The sequence below is a fragment of the Anarhichas minor genome, unplaced genomic scaffold (assembly GCF_050575085.1).
Source record: "Anarhichas minor isolate MPS153535 unplaced genomic scaffold, ASM5057508v1 ptg000100l, whole genome shotgun sequence".
Classification (NCBI taxonomy): Eukaryota; Metazoa; Chordata; class Actinopteri; order Perciformes; family Anarhichadidae; genus Anarhichas; species Anarhichas minor.
Window position 1 is genome coordinate 392,502 of NW_027466546.1, and position 15,690 is coordinate 408,191.

General features: G+C 44.7%; 2 protein-coding genes across 5 annotated transcripts; one reads left to right on the top strand and one right to left on the bottom strand.

The window, feature by feature from the left end:
• Positions 1 to 200: 200 nt before the first annotated feature.
• sde2 (SDE2 telomere maintenance homolog (S. pombe)) lies at positions 201 to 4,270 on the top strand. 2 transcript variants are annotated; one of them, XM_076082643.1, is made up of 8 exons: positions 201 to 359; positions 613 to 733; positions 1,500 to 1,611; positions 1,750 to 1,794; positions 1,939 to 2,108; positions 2,178 to 2,286; positions 3,084 to 3,203; positions 3,662 to 4,270. In XM_076082643.1, the coding sequence occupies exons 1-8, from the start codon at positions 258 to 260 to the stop codon at positions 4,074 to 4,076; spliced, it is 1,194 nt and encodes a 397-aa protein (XP_075938758.1). In that variant the 5' UTR covers positions 201 to 257; the 3' UTR covers positions 4,077 to 4,270. The 2 variants fall into 2 exon arrangements, with proteins under 2 accessions (XP_075938758.1, XP_075938759.1); XM_076082644.1 differs by lacking the exon at positions 1,750 to 1,794.
• A 130-nt stretch (positions 4,271 to 4,400) lies between these two features.
• mtif2 (mitochondrial translational initiation factor 2) lies at positions 4,401 to 14,368 on the bottom strand. 3 transcript variants are annotated; one of them, XM_076082640.1, is made up of 14 exons: positions 14,231 to 14,368; positions 11,020 to 11,228; positions 10,706 to 10,817; positions 8,244 to 8,415; positions 7,615 to 7,775; positions 7,344 to 7,520; positions 7,117 to 7,256; positions 6,759 to 6,883; positions 6,445 to 6,649; positions 6,040 to 6,292; positions 5,569 to 5,709; positions 5,340 to 5,504; positions 4,820 to 4,960; positions 4,401 to 4,693 (listed from the first exon to the last, which is right to left on the bottom strand). In XM_076082640.1, the coding sequence occupies exons 2-14, from the start codon at positions 11,176 to 11,178 to the stop codon at positions 4,524 to 4,526; spliced, it is 2,121 nt and encodes a 706-aa protein (XP_075938755.1). In that variant the 5' UTR covers positions 11,179 to 11,228; positions 14,231 to 14,368; the 3' UTR covers positions 4,401 to 4,523. The 3 variants fall into 3 exon arrangements, with proteins under 3 accessions (XP_075938755.1, XP_075938756.1, XP_075938757.1); XM_076082641.1 differs by having other exon boundaries at positions 11,020 to 11,180; positions 14,231 to 14,361; XM_076082642.1 differs by lacking the exons at positions 8,244 to 8,415; positions 10,706 to 10,817; positions 11,020 to 11,228; positions 14,231 to 14,368 and having other exon boundaries at positions 7,344 to 7,515; positions 7,615 to 7,755.
• Between the last annotated feature and the right edge of the window lie 1,322 nt (positions 14,369 to 15,690).

Genomic DNA, 15,690 nt, shown 5'->3' on the forward strand with positions numbered 1-15,690 from the left:
TTAATCCCGCAAGGGGAAGTTTGTTTGCTACATTAGCATAACGCAATAAAAATGCACAATATATATACAATAAAATAGAATCATATTAAATCAACTAATTATTTTATTTCACTTTATTTCATTTCATTGACGGCAGGTAGCGTCGCGATGACGTGATGACGTCTCTTCTCTTTCCGGAGTGTTGAGCCCGCAGAAGAAGAAGAAGAAGAAGAAGCAGCAGCGCATGCGCCCTCAGCAGTAAGCAGAAACCTAACAACATGGAGGTGATCGTGAGCTCTCCCTTTCTCCGCTTCTCGAACTCGCTGTTTCCGGACGGGTCTCTGGTCCGAGACGTTCTGGACCGGTTCGTCCAGCAGCACGTAAGTGTTCACGACAGGTTTATGCGGGAAAACAGAAACAATGGCGGGCTGAAAGTTTAGTGTCGTGGTGTTAGCCCACTAGCTAACGTTAGCTAACACACACAAACAGAAGGCTAGCCTCGTTAGCTTAAAGTTTAACTTGTTAAATATGAATCTATTGATATATTACTCTATATATTTATCGGTATGATGCTTCTGTTAAAGATGTAAAAGTCATATTTAAAGAAGTTTAAACAGTGTTGTGTGTCTGTAGGGACTTTCTTCTTCTACGGATTTCTACGTGGTCAGAAATGGTCGCGTGTCTCACCTGGAGGACGCTCTGCAGAGCGGGGCCGTCTATCACCTGGAACCCCGCCTCCGTGGAGGGAAAGGAGGTGCGTTTAAATAGACAAAATAATAAACTAATACAAAGTTAGGCCAAATCCCAATGTCCCGCCTTACGGACTCACGGACTTTGAGGCGCGCACCCGCGAAGTCCGTGAGGGTTCAGGGCTGTCTCACTGTCAAATCGTCAAGTGTTTGAGGGCTCTCTGGCAGACATTTTGAGCCCTTTATGAACCCTTTCCGTTAGCCTAAGGGAATTACCCACAAATCATTGCAATGTGACGTTAAACACGGGGTAACCAGTGGACGCATGGAGACGTAAAGAAAAAGGTAAACAAAGAGGACGGATCAAGTGTGTTCAGCCTGGTGTAATAAATGTACTCAGAAACATTAAGGGTTAAAGATGGAACAAAAAATAAACATGAAATCAGAAGATATTTATTTATTTATTCATCAAATATTTGATTTTGTCATTGAAGCTGTTTTGACAAAAACGAGTAAATAGATGATATGAAGTTACCTCTCATCTAGTGAGGAAAGAGCCTGAAGACGTTCACATCAGGGAGTACAAAGTATAAAATAAATACACACAATTATACATCATATTTTTTGTAGTTTTCATGGTAAAGTGATATGTTGCAGCATAGTGTTGTCCCGTTCATATTTACACCATTTCAAGCCCTCACAGTCTCTCACACTCACCCACTCACCAGGTGACGTCAGTAAGTCCTTGAGGGTTTAGGGGGGACATTGGGATTTGGCCTTATTCAGGAAACAGGAGATTAAAGACGAGTTCTTCTTCTGTGTTATTTTCAGGGTTCGGCTCCATGCTGAGAGCTCTGGGAGCTCAGATCGAAAAGACTACAAACAGGGAGGCCTGTAGAGACCTGAGTGGGAGGAGACTACGAGATGTGAACCACGAGAAGGAGTAAGAGTACTCCTTCTTCCACTACTACTTCTCCTTCTTCTCCTCCTCCTACTACTACTACTCCTACTACTACTACTTCTTCTACTACTTCTTCTTCTACTACTCCTTCTTCTACTACTTCTCCTTCTCCTCCTGTAGAGATCTGAGTGGGAGGAGACTGAGAGACGTGAACCACAAGAAGGAGTAAGAAGCTCCTCTTCTTCTGTAGTGTGTAGGGTGGCTGCAACAGACAGAGAGGGAGGTGCAGAAGGAGCAGCGTCGTTTGGAGCGCCTCCTCTTCTTCTCCTTGTTAACTAAATGGACCTCCTCTTCTTCTGTGGTGTGTAGGATGGCTGAGTGGCTGCAGCAGCAGACAGAGAGGGAGGCGCAGAAGGAGCAGCGTCGTGTGGAGCGCCTCCAGAGGAAGCTGTCTGAACCTAAACACCAGTTCAGTGACCCGGAGTACCAGAGACAGTGTCACGACCTGTCAGAGAGGCTGGAGGACTCTGTGATGAAGGGTGACTCCTCCCACTATGATGATGTCATGATGCCATGTGACCTCCTCTAACCTCTCAGGTGTGTCTCAGGTCTGCAGGTGAAGGACGGCTCTGCACCAAAGAGAACAAACTGTGACCACAGAGAGCAGCCGCAAAAGAAGAAACAGAAGAAGAACAACGCAGCAGCAGCCTGTTTCTGGTGAGGAGGAGGAGGAGGAGGAGCAGACTAAAATGTTTAATCACATGATTTTTTGCAATTAATCTCATTGTTATGGCAGAGTTCAACAATGAATTCAAAAGTAGTGAATTGTGCACTTTTATTTTAAAGTACTGCTATATGAACAAAAGATCAATAACATTTGGTGTAAACACTTTAAACACATCAGGTTGTTGTTAGCAGCAGTATTCCCTTTACACAGCAGCAGTTATAACACAGTTATAATGATTCTGATCATAGATATTCAGCCGGTGTTCATAACTTTATCTTCATGTGTAAGAGATGATATTTAAATATACTTCTTGAGAACTGCAAACCTATCTACGTCATTTTTTTTATGTTTGTTAAATTCTCAGTAGTGATACTAAATTATGCTTATTATACATATTACAAACAAAACACTTTAAAAACTCTAAAACAATAATTTAAATGAATCATTTATTTTTTGCTTTTGTTGGTATTTAGGTCAGACACATATGCAACGCTGATTACCGTAATATGTGTGGTATTTGTTATGAATGTACGTTGGTACATAGAGGGTGATAAGAAGCTGTACATGGAGGGACTTAGGACCCAGGGGACTGTAGGTGAAGGAAACAGGAAGAGATGGAAGAGACGCCACACAAACAGCTGTTCACCGCTCGCTCACGGTTCTTGTGTTAAAAATGTCACTTAATAATTTTTAAAAAACTGCGTTAACACGATAATAACGTGTTAACTTGCCCAGCACTAGTTTTAATATGTGTGTAAATTATGTGTATATGTTGCCATGGTTACAGGACCGGAGAGATGCTGAGCTCAGAAGATGAAGAGGAGTCTTCATCCTCCTCCAGCTGTGGAGCTGCTCCTGTTACCATGACGATGCATACAGAGGAGGCGGAGCCTGAGCAAAGCAGCAGGTTAGAGAACTAGATCCTCTAGGGTCCAGATCCTCTAGGACAGAGGTCTTCAGGGGTCCGCGACCCCTGTATGATGATTATCATGCAATTAACAGACAATGTCGATATTGGCATTGGCATCAGCTGACAAGGTGTGTTTATAAATGGCAGTGCATGGCCTCCCTACTCACTGTACCTTGCACATGTTTAAAATAACATGAATATATGAACCTGTGTATTGTTTGAATAGCTTAGTATTGAACGCACAATAAAGAGGTATGTTTATATATATATATATATATAGTATAACATTGTGTTTTATATTAAACCGGGCCTAGTGCCGTGTATAAACATACATATAGCCGGGGGTCCCTGCTCCATCTCTCTATCAGTTTGGGGGTCCTTGGCCTGAAAAACGTTGACCCCTGCTCTAGGGTCCAGATCCAGCACACATTTACTAAAATCATCGTCTCCTTCAGCTCCTCAGACGCCTCCTCAGCTCCTCAGGCCAGCAGACCTGCAGGAGGTCGGGGTTCTCCAGAGACCGTCAGAGACCAGACTGCTACACCCTCAGAGGACCAGGGTCCTCCAGAGACCCCCAGAGACCAGAGCATCAGACCCTCAGAGGACCCGGGTCCTCCAGAGACAGCCAGAGACCAGACCGCTACACCAGAGACCCCTAGAATTCCGGGTCGGTCTCTGGTGGGTCGGTCTCTGGTGGATCTGGAGTCTCTGGGTCTGGAGGTCCTGAAGGAGGAACTGATGTCTCGGGGGTTGAAGTGTGGGGGGACGCTGAAGGAGCGCGCTCAAAGACTCTTCTCCATCAGAGACCTGAGACCAGATCAGATCGACCCGGCGCTGCTCGCTAGACCGGCCAAGACCAAGAGGAAGTGAAGAGGGCCGGCTCTTAAAGGAACAGTCGCCTCTTTAATAGCTTCATATTCGCTCCACTCTGATTAAATGTTGATCTGTAACTTTATTTGAAGCTTTTTAACAGGAAGGACGAACACTGTTTGAGGATTCGTCCTCTTTGAATCGTGTAACCGTCTGATTTAAATTTGTATTAAAAATGTTTCTGAAACAAAAAACTTGTTTGTTTTGAACTGGTTATATTGGACAAAGTGTCCCAGTTAACCCACGAGACCAGGACCAGGACCTCGTGTCCCGGTAAACCACCAGACCTCGTTTCAGCTTTTAAAGGTGCGATAGGAAGTGACATCATATTGCAGATGATTTATGTCCAAAACACAAATACAATTTTACATCAAAGTTAAATTATCACATTTACATTTTACACGAGTTAAGTCTGTTTGTGCAGCAGAGCATGCTGGGAAGTGATGTTTAGAAGCCGGGGTCCCAGGAAGTGACCTGCTGAGTGTCCAGCGCCTCAAAACAGACGATGACATCACCGGACCTGAAGTCCACGTCTCCGTCGGCCGACAGACCGCATTCCATCCCCAACTTCACCGTCTGGACCTCGTCTTTGTGGTGCTTCAACGCCACCAGAGAACCTGAAGGAACACGAGGGAACAGTGAGAGAACGTCGTATAATGTGTGTGTTGGTCACAGCTTTACTTCCTGTCCTCACAGTAGACCAGTTCTTAAAGTACAAAGTCCAGGTCCAGGTTCTGACTCACCCTCCCAGACGGTGTCTCGGCCTCGAATCAGTCTGAACTTGAGTCGGCGGTCCAGCTGACCTTTCTGAACCCGACAGCCGGCAACAGGAACCTTCTTCTTCCCCACGGAGACGTCAAACATGGCGAGAACCGTCGCTTCACCTGCAGAGAGACAAACCGCTTCCTGTTTGTCTTTGTCCTCGTTAGACGTGAATAAAAATATATTGGTACAGCTTTGAGATTGATGGACTCTTGACCTGTAAACTATTCAACTAAATGACGGATCAGTTTTATCTTCATGATTCCAAAATGCTTTGTGGAGAAACTCAGCTTTACAGATCTATTGATTAAATAAACGTATCAATAAGTCGACAATGGTTTGCGTGTTCAGTAAATATGAACGAATATTAAACATGACCTTTGTGTCTTTGAGCAGAGTTTATTTAGAACGTCTACTGAACTAAAGAACAATCTGTTGGTGAAGAACACATTCTCGTCCTCTGAGAGGTCAAACTGACAACACGGATCTACGGTTCCTCACCGACGATGTTCTCCGAGAGCAGCGGAGACAGTTTGCTGCTCAGCTCGTCCTTCAGTTCGTCGATCAGCTTGTAGATGACGGTGTGGAGTCTCAGCGGGACGCCGCGCCGAGCCGCCAGCTGCTGGACGGACCTGCTGGCTGCGACGTTGAAGCCGTAGATGGAACCTGTTGAAGGAAGACGGAACGTCAGGAGGAGTCTCTGTCGGTTCTGGGGTTTCTGAACGTCTACCTGTGAACGTGTCGGCCATGTTGACGTCGTTCTCTGAAACGTCCCCGATGCCGAAGTGAAGCACCTCCAGCTGACACTGCTGCTCAGCGTCGTAACCGTCCAGGATGTTGAGGATGGCCTCCACCGAGCCGTCCACGTCACCTGCAGGTCAAAGGTCAGTTAGTGTGGCCATGAGGGGAACCGTGATGACTAAATGTATCTACCAGGCTGAACATGAACTTCTCCTGGTAACCCCATGTTTAACGTCACGTTTCTGAAGACCTTCACTGTGAATGGACACAATTCTTGCATTTCCTGATAATTAACTTAAAATTAATAATAAAGTGTTTCAATGCAGCTGAATTCATGAAACAAACTCATTTACTGAAGCTAGAAACAGAAACAGGTCACCTGTTGAAACCCTGCCCAGGTGTGACTGTGAGTGATGTCACAGTGAGAGCAGCCAATCAGAGCCCAGCTGTGTGTGTGTACCTTTGATGATGAGCGGCAGGCTCAGCTCGTCTCTCTGCGTCCTCTCGCTCGGTCTCACGGCGAACTTGTTCTTGTTGGCTCGGTACAGAGCCGACTTCCTCTGCCTCCAGCTCAGGTGACTTAGCCCCGCCCTCTCTTTCCTGTACTCCTCCAGGTGGAGCTTCTGTTTGAGCTCGATGACGCTCTGCTCCTCCTGCAGCTTCTCCTGCTCCTCTGCGTGACTCCTCCACTCCACCGCCTCCCTTGCTCGCTGCTGCTCGACGACACAACAAAATAAACGTTAACTCACTGCTGCTCGGACGGAGAAAGGTGATTAGTGATGACAACAAAGCAGGTGTTTGAAATCAAAACTCAGAGCTCAGCGGGGATCAAACCGCCGGTGTGTCGTGTGTTTTTGTTTCTAACCTCAGACTCGACCTCCACGATGACGTCTCCAGCAGACGGCAGCTCTTTCCAGCCCACCACCTCAACCGCCGAGCTCGGCCCGACCTCCGTCACCGCTCGCCCGTTCTCGTCAAATAGGAAACGGACTTTAGCCCAACTCTTCCCCGCCACCAGGACGCAACCTCGCCTCAAAGTCCCCCGCTGGATGATGGCCGACGTTACAGGACTGAGGGGACACGTGACAGAACTCAAGAAAACCAGACTGTCTGTAGAGGTCATGTAGAACTCTTAGAACCAGAGTTACAATCTGTCTCTAGAGGTCACTGATGACTCACCCTCTGCCTTTGTCGGTACGACTCTCGATGACGAGTCCCTCCACGGCACCACTAGGCTCCGCCTTCAGCTCCAAAACCTCGGCCAGCACCACCGTGGCCTCGGCCAGAGCCAGCAGGTTGTCGCCCTAAAACACCAACAAGACTTGAAACTAGAGATTGAGACCATAAACTCATGTTTATAATGTTTACTGAGGTAATAAATCAAGAGAGAAGTAGAGTCATTTTCTCATAGACTTCTATACAACCAGAGGAGTCGCCCCCTGGTGGACACTAGAGAGAATGCAGTTTTAAGACAACTAAACACTGCTGCTGATGGCCTGCAGGGGGCTCCACAGTGGATTAAACTAAACTAGTTCACCTTGAGAGCAGAGACGTGGATCGCCTGAACGTCTCCTCCAAACTCCTCACAGACGACATCATGAGCCAGCAGCTCCTGTTTGACTCTCTGAGGGTCGGCCTGAGGTTTATCACACTTATTCACCGCCACTATTATCGGAACTGAGATAAGATGAAAACACAGTGGAAACGTGGTACAAACACAGTGGAAACAGAGTCAAAACCAAATATAAACACTTTAGAAACAACCTTTGGCTCTCCTGGCATGCTGGATGGACTCGACCGTCTGGTTCATGACGCCGTCGTCGGCCGCCACCACCAGGACGACAATGTCGGTGGCGTTGGCTCCGCGGGCCCTCATTGAGGAGAAGGCAGCATGACCCGGAGTGTCCAGAAAGGTGATCTTCTCACCTGTAGGCAGCTGAACTGGAAGAAAAAACCCACCGGTATGGTTTGTTTAGACACTATTTTGTGAATAAAGTTGAATGAAAGCAGGTGAGAAGCTTCAGGTGAACGTTACCTAGAAAAGCTCCGATGTGCTGAGTGATCCCTCCGGCCTCCGTGGAGACGATCTGGCTCTTCCTCAGACTGTCCAGCAGGGTGGTCTTACCGTGGTCCACGTGGCCCATGATGGTGACCACCGGGGGGCGGGGCTTCAGGAGAGACAGGTCAGCTGGAGGTCTGAGGGGGTCAGAGAGGTCACACGAAAAGGTCTCAGAAATCAATCAACCAATCAATGAGTCAATCAACCAACAAACCAATCAATCATTCAACCAATAAGTCAATCATTCAGTCAATCAGTCATTGTCATCGGTTTGTCGTCCCTTTCTGATTGGTCGGTTTGTCGTCCCTTTCTGATTGGTCGGTTTGTCGTCCCTTTCTGATTGGGCGGTTTGTAGTCCTTCCTGATTGGGCGGTTTGTAGTCATTCCTGATTGGACGGTTTGTAGTCCTTCCTGGTTGGACGGTTTGTAGTCATTTCTGATTGGACGGTTTGTAGTCTTTCCTGATTGGACGGTTTGTAGTCCTTCCTGATTGGACGGTTTGTAGTCCTTCCTGATTGGACGGTGTGTGATTGGTTGTCCTCGCAGTAGAAACAACATGAATGAACAACAGGTTAAATCATGTGACCTTAAAGAATTCATCGTACCTCCTCTGGACATCCCTGTTGGGTCTCTCTCTGCTCTCACTCAGTTTGGCCCATCTGAACTTCATCCCCGACCGAGTCACCACATCCTTAATCCACCTCTCCTCCAGAACCAAGTCCGGCTCCAGAGATTCCACATCCATAGAGGTGTTCAGGAGAGCCTCCAAGACGTGGTCTAAAGACAGAAAAACACATTAAATAAACTTTATTCTACAAAGACTCTCTCCTCTAACACGATAGTGAAGTTCGCTGATGACACCACTATAGTAGGACCGATATCAAACAACGAGGAGGCGCACTACAGAGATTAGGTACAACATCTGGTTGAGTGGTGTACTGACAATAACCTGGTCCTGAACACTATAAAAACCAAAGACATCATCGTGGATTTCAGGCGAACCAGGAAGACCACAGCTCCCCCTCTCCACATTAACAGTGAGGAGGTGGAGAGTGTAAGTGACATCAAATTCTTGGGAATCCACATCACAAAGGATCTGAAATGGGCCCTTAACACCTCCCACCTGGTGAAGAAAGCCCAACAGAGGCTCTTCTTCTTGAGGAAACTCAAAAAAGTCAAACTCCCCTCTCAGCTCCTAGTCAACTTCTACAGGAGCACCATAGAGACAATCCTCTGCCACCGCGCCACCGTCTGGTACACCAGCTGCACAGCAGAGAACCGGAGAGACCTGGCCCGAGTAGTTAAAACAGCGCAGAGGATCGTAGGAACCGAGCTCCTGACTCTGGACACGGTGTATGTTAGCAACATCAGCAAGGACCCAAACCCACCCAGGTCACAGTCTGTTTGTCCCCCTGCCATCGGGGAGAAGGTACAGAACTATACAAACACGCACAAACAGACTGAGGCCACGTCCACACTACTTCGTTTTCAAACGCATATGTCTTGCTACGTTTACACTGAGCGTCCACACTACGCCGGTGTTTTCGAGCACCGAAAATGGAGGAGTTTTCAAACGCTCCCGAAGACGGATAAGTTTGATAACTCCGGGTTGTGTATTCGTGTGGACGGCCGAAAAACAGAGGAGTTTGAAAACGATGACGCCCACACCCGCGTTCACTACTTGATTGGTTCTTAGCAGTCACGACGTGTCCTTCCCTGATTGGTCACGCCCCTATCACGTGACCCTTACCCGGAAGATCACAAACAACAACAGCTTGATTACCGATCGACTACCAGGTTAACTCAACATGGACGACTGATTACAGGCGATGCTGACCTTGTTGTCTTTAATAGCAGCTGTTGTTCAGTTAGAGTCTGCATTATTACGGAGGAAGCAGCTGTTAGTGGAGCGATCAGTGAGCAGCGTGTCCAGTGGAGGTATCAGACCTACGGAGACGTCTGAAGTCACGGTTAGCAGCTTTAGGGAGGGTGATGGACTTTCCTTTTCTTATCAGTGCTTATTTTGTTCTGCACAACTATTGTGAAGTCCACACACATAAACTGTAAAGGAACAAAAGCAGTAAATGCTCTCCAGTAGGACAGAGACTTCAGCCACCAGCAGAGCTACGAGTGAGAACAGACAACAACGAAACCGAGAGGGAACGAGTGAGAGACGTGTGTTTATGGATCATAATCTTGTAAACCTTTACGTGTAAGTGTTGATTTTAAAGTAAATGTGATGTGAGAGAGAGACCCGCTTTAACTAAGTCCGAAAAATAAAACTTCTAAAACTTTCCACGAACTGTGTCTGTTTGAGTTCATAGAGGAATATTTTAGAGAAGATTTTAAGTATCAAACACAACCTTTCATTATTAAAGACTACTTTATTACTCTGTCATATTTTTTGAACTAAGCAACCAATCCACTTCCTGTTTACATCGGCAACCACGCGCATGCCCAGTGTATGTGAAGAGTCACGTGATATTCGGTTTTAGGCGTTTTCGTCTGGACGGAGATCAATTCGAAAACGATGCTGAAACGTCGTGTGGACAGAGATCGTTTTTGTTTTAAAACTCCGTTTCCAAATGGAGTAGTGTGGACATGGCCTGAGGAACAGCCTCTTCCCCAGAGCTGTAGCCTCCATCACCCCCCCCCCCCCCCCACACACATACACACACACACCACTGTAGCTGCAACTCAGTCATAAACAGCTAGCACCCCCCCATCAAGCTGCTGATAATTCTACTGACTTTACTGATACACTTTATACTCTGTTACTGCACTGTTTGCACACATTTTATTATTAACGTTTTTATTCATTTTGTGTATTTTTATCTTTAGTAACGGTTTTATTCATTTTGTGTATTTAATCTTGTATATTGCTTGTTATCATTCGCTGCTGGCTGAGGGCTCGTTGTATCTACAATGACAATAAAAACCTCTATCTTTATAAAACACATTAAATAAACTTTATTTATACAAAAACTCAAACACTGAGTCTTTGTATAAATAAAGTTTATTCAAACACTTTGAATAAACTTTATTGATAACATTAATCGTCTCTTACCAAAGTCTTTGTTCATGGCCTTAGCGAGAGATGCCGCCGTCATCCTCCGTCTGATCTCCACTTCCTGTTTGTCCACTTTAGCTTTGACCTTCTGGTTCCTTTGATCTTTTACCTATGACACATCACAACATCTAGTGTGTTTACATAGTTTAAATGTTATATTTATGTGTGTTTACATAGTTTAAATATTATATGTTTGTGTGTTTATATGTTTACATATTATATTTATGTGTTTGTATGTTTAAATATTATATTTATGTTATAAACAGGCGGTGACATCACTAGCAGACTGGAAGTGTCGAGTCAAGACTCACCTGTTTGGAGGCGAACTTCCTGTTCTGTTCACAGGTGAGCAAGGGGGCGGAGCTTCGAGCCGGATGGAGGACGGGCGGAAACAGGAAGTGGCTGAACAGAGCCGAGTCCACGAGGACGAGCCGGCGGGCCCCCCGCATCACTGATGACATCACATTCATACCTGTAGAGGGACAGGTGAGGCTCACTCTGATTGGTCCTCTGATGCTGTCTGGTTGTTGTGACAACAACAAGATTAGAAAACTTTATTAATCCAATAGACTCACACAGACAACAATAGACAACAACAGACACACAGACTCACACAGACACCAACAGACAACAATAGACTCACACAGACAACAATAGACTCACACAGACAACAATAGACTCACACAGACACCAACAGACTCACACAGACAATAGACTCACACAGACAACAATAGACAACAATAGACAACAACAGACACACATACTCACACAGACACCAACAGACAACAATAGACTCACACAGACAACAATAGACTCACACATACAACAATAGACTCACACAGACAACAATAGACTCACACAGACACCCACAGACAATAGACTCATAGAGACAACAATAGACACACACAGACACCAACAGACAACAATAGACTCACACAGACAACAATAGACACACACAGACAACAATAGACACACACAGACACCAACAGACAACAATAGACACACACAGACACCAATAGACACACACAGACACCAATAGACACGCACAGACACCAACAGACAACAATAGACTCACACAGACAACAATAGACACACACATACAACAATAGACACACACAGACAACAATAGACACACAGACAACAATAGACACACACAGACAACAATAGACTCACACAGACAACAATAGACTCACACAGACAACAATAGACACACACAGACACCAATAGACACACACATACAACAATAGACACACACAGACAACAATAGACTCACACATACAACAATAGACACACACAGACAACAATAGACTCACACAGACAACAATAGACTCACACATACAACAATAGACACACACAGACAACAATAGACACACACAGACAACAATAGACACACACAGACACTAATAGACACACACATACAACAATAGACACACACAGACAACAATAGACTCATAGAGACAACAATAGACACACACAAACAACAATATACACACACAGACAGCAATAGACACAGTCCACAGTGCACAACAGACAAAAAACACATTACAAAGAATAAATAACATGATTGTCAGAAAGATGCTAAATCTAAAAAACACATCTAAAACTCTAACAGCTGCTGGAACCAAAGACCTTCTGAGTGGTTCAGTAGAACTCTAAATCTCTCACTGAATGAGCTTCTGGGTCCTTTAAAAATATCTTCAAGAGAAACAATGGTTTTTAAATTGGCCTTGTTCTCTAGTGAGTCTGGCGTTAGGCCAACCACTGAGCCAGCCTCTCTGATCATCTTATTGATCCTCCACAGTGATAGACCCCAAGATATCTATATCTGCTGACCCTTAATCATCACTGGGAAGACCTCCTCCTCCTCCTTCTGAAATCAATAACCAACTATTTGGTCTTTCCAACATTTAGTTTTAAAAGATGTTCATCACAGCAGCTGAGACTCAACCTCCCGTTGATAGGCCCGGTCAGGTAAGTAGACCAACCAGTGTCATCTGAGAACTTCTGGATGTTACACATGGCTCTGCCTACAGCCAGCTGTATGAATTGAGAATAAAAAGGGATTCAACTGTTCCCTGTGGTGCTCCAGTTTTAGTTAAGATAGTGTCAGACTGTATCAAGCCTGACGAACCGTGGTCGAGAAAAAAGGTAATCCAAGACTACAGCAATAGTTGTATTGTGCAGTTTAAAAGTCAGAAGTGTTTCAACTAAAAGCTGTGGTTGGACTCAGGCTGCAGCTGTTAAGCGAACACAACACACGCACAGAAGGGAAACCAGTAGGTTCAGAAACCAGTAGGCACTAAAACAGACGGGGGGTACATCCCAAGTCTCTTAATTGTCATTTCCTCGCTCCTCGATTGAACCGGAAGTTGTTTCTGCACCGCCATATTGACGGCCGTCCCAAAGCTCTAAAGTAGCTCGGAGGAGCGAGGATCGAGGATGGAGGAGGGACCTCGGAGGAGCCATGACCGAGGACCCACGAGAACAGACTTCCAGGAAGTCTTTTAACGGCCGACACGCCCCCTCATTGTTCATCAGTCATGTGATTGGACGCTGCAGCCGATCGGACTGACTGACTTGAGTTTCATACCAGAGTGAAGACAGATCACAGAATAAACTCTAGCTTTATATTTGATTAGGTTTCTGATTCACCATCTGGTTTAAATAAATGTTCATTGTAGACTGAACAACAAAACGACCACAAACAACTTTCTTCATTTGTTAGAAAGATTTGTGTTTTCATGATCTGATGTTTCCCTCAATAACTTTTATTATGAATACAATTAAAGTCAGAGAGAACTGGAGAGACTAAACACTTATTACATCATTCCTGAGTGTTTGATGAGTTTTATCATTTAAGAGAAACAATAATCATATTCTGGGTTATTTAATAATGACCTCACAGTCACAATTTCTAAACGTACAGATGCAAATAATTCATAAATAAGACGATCGCATTCCGCCGGTAGAAATGGATCCTGTGCTTATAGACAGAACACAGGACACAGTTTGTTAACAGACTACAGAGAGAAACACCTCTACAGTGGTGATTACTGTGTGTCTTTATGAGTTATTAGTATTATTAGTTACTGTTATTAAGTACAGTGATCATGTGAACAGACACAAACTTATCTAAAGTCTCTCCAGCTGTTAAAGCCGACTGACAGCTGATCAGCTTGTGATCAGCTGATCTCCGTCATCAGAAACAGACGTCGCTTCACGTGACGCAACTGAGGAAAGGACGTCTCGTGTCTCTTAAAACATATTTCCTCGTTCCTCTCTCCTCGCATGGTTTCCTCCATGCATCCCTGGTGGGAGGGACTAAGACGCAAGGAAAGGACGCAAGTGAGGGAAACGGGGATGCAATTAAGAGACTTGGGATGTACCCGATATGTCAACGACGTCTGGCGAGTCCGTCCGATCCACACGAGACGTTAGTAAACACACGAGACGTTAGATTAGAACGAGACACAGAGCGCGAGGACAGTAAAGAACTCTCAGGTGAACTGAGTTCTGTCTCACCTGAGAGTCTTGCTTCTTCTTCTTTCAGCTCATCCTCAAACTAACTCTTAATCTGTTGGTTCAGTTTCACCGTGAAGGAAACGTCCGACAGGGAGCCGCCATGACACCTTTTACACGACCAGGTGGTCCGGCAGTGCCTCCTGCTGGTCTGGAGTAGACCTGCTTCTTCCTGAGACTCTAGATCAGTGGTTCTCAAACTGTGGGGCGCGCCCCCTCTAGTGGGGCGCGGTGGTATTACAGGTGGGGCGCAGGGGGAAATGCAGATTTTTTTTTACATTTTTTAAATAAAAAAAAAATAAAATCTTTTTAAAGTAATTAATAAATACATGGCGAAATGCCTGTACTTTCGTGTAAATGTTTACGTTACGCCGTTAACAGGTTATGCTTGCGCATACGCGACGGCCATGATCCTTGGCGACTCACATGTGTGGCTTAGTGTTCCAAATGAAGAGACATTTGGCAGGCGGGAACAGAAAACCAACCGCAAGCGATGCATCCGAGACGAACAGCAAGCAGCCAAGAAGAAAATAGGATGACGCCTATCTTTCTCTGGGTTTCACAGTGAACGCGGTAGGAGATGAGGAGAGACCAGTCTGTGTTTTATGTCTGAAAACTCTAGCTGCGGATAGTATGAAACTTGTTTTGTTTAGTTTTTCACAGGTTGCACTTTATTGTTATCTTGAAAAGATGTTTCGTGCAAAACAGGTTAATTGCAGCCAATTGCAATAAGCTATTTTTTTGCCAAATTGTAGTTATTATTTGCACAGATATAACTTTATTTGCATTGTTCTAACAAAGTGATTGCATATGTTATTTGTTTTTGTCTGATGGAGTAATCTGGTTTACTTAAAAGTGATTGCAATTTTCTTTATTCTATTATTTGAAAAAGCACAGACGGAGGAGTCACAAAATGTTATTTCAATAAAAATTCAACATGGACCATTTTGTTTCAATTTTGTTGGGGCGGTGGGGCATGAACATTTTTCTTCCTCCAAAGTGGGGCGCGACAGAAAAAGTTTGAGAACCACTGCTCTAGATCGAGACGAGGGTACATCCCAAGTCTCTTAATTGCTGAGTTTCCCTCACTTGCGTCCTTTCCTTGCAGATCCATTTCTACCGGCAGAATGCGATCGTCTTATTGATGAATTATTTGCGTCTGTACGTTTTGAAATTCAGATTGTGACGTCATTATTAAATAACCCAGAATATGATTATTGTTTCTCTTAAATGATAAAACTCATCAAACACTCAGGAATGAACAGCCTCACTTGACTGAATGAAATTATGATATATATATATATACATATATGTATATATGTATATATGTATATATATATATCTATATATGTGTATATATATATAGATATATACATATGTGTATATATATATAGATATATACATATGTGTATATGTGTATATAAAGTGTTTCGTCTCTAAGCTCTCTCTGACTTTAATTGTTT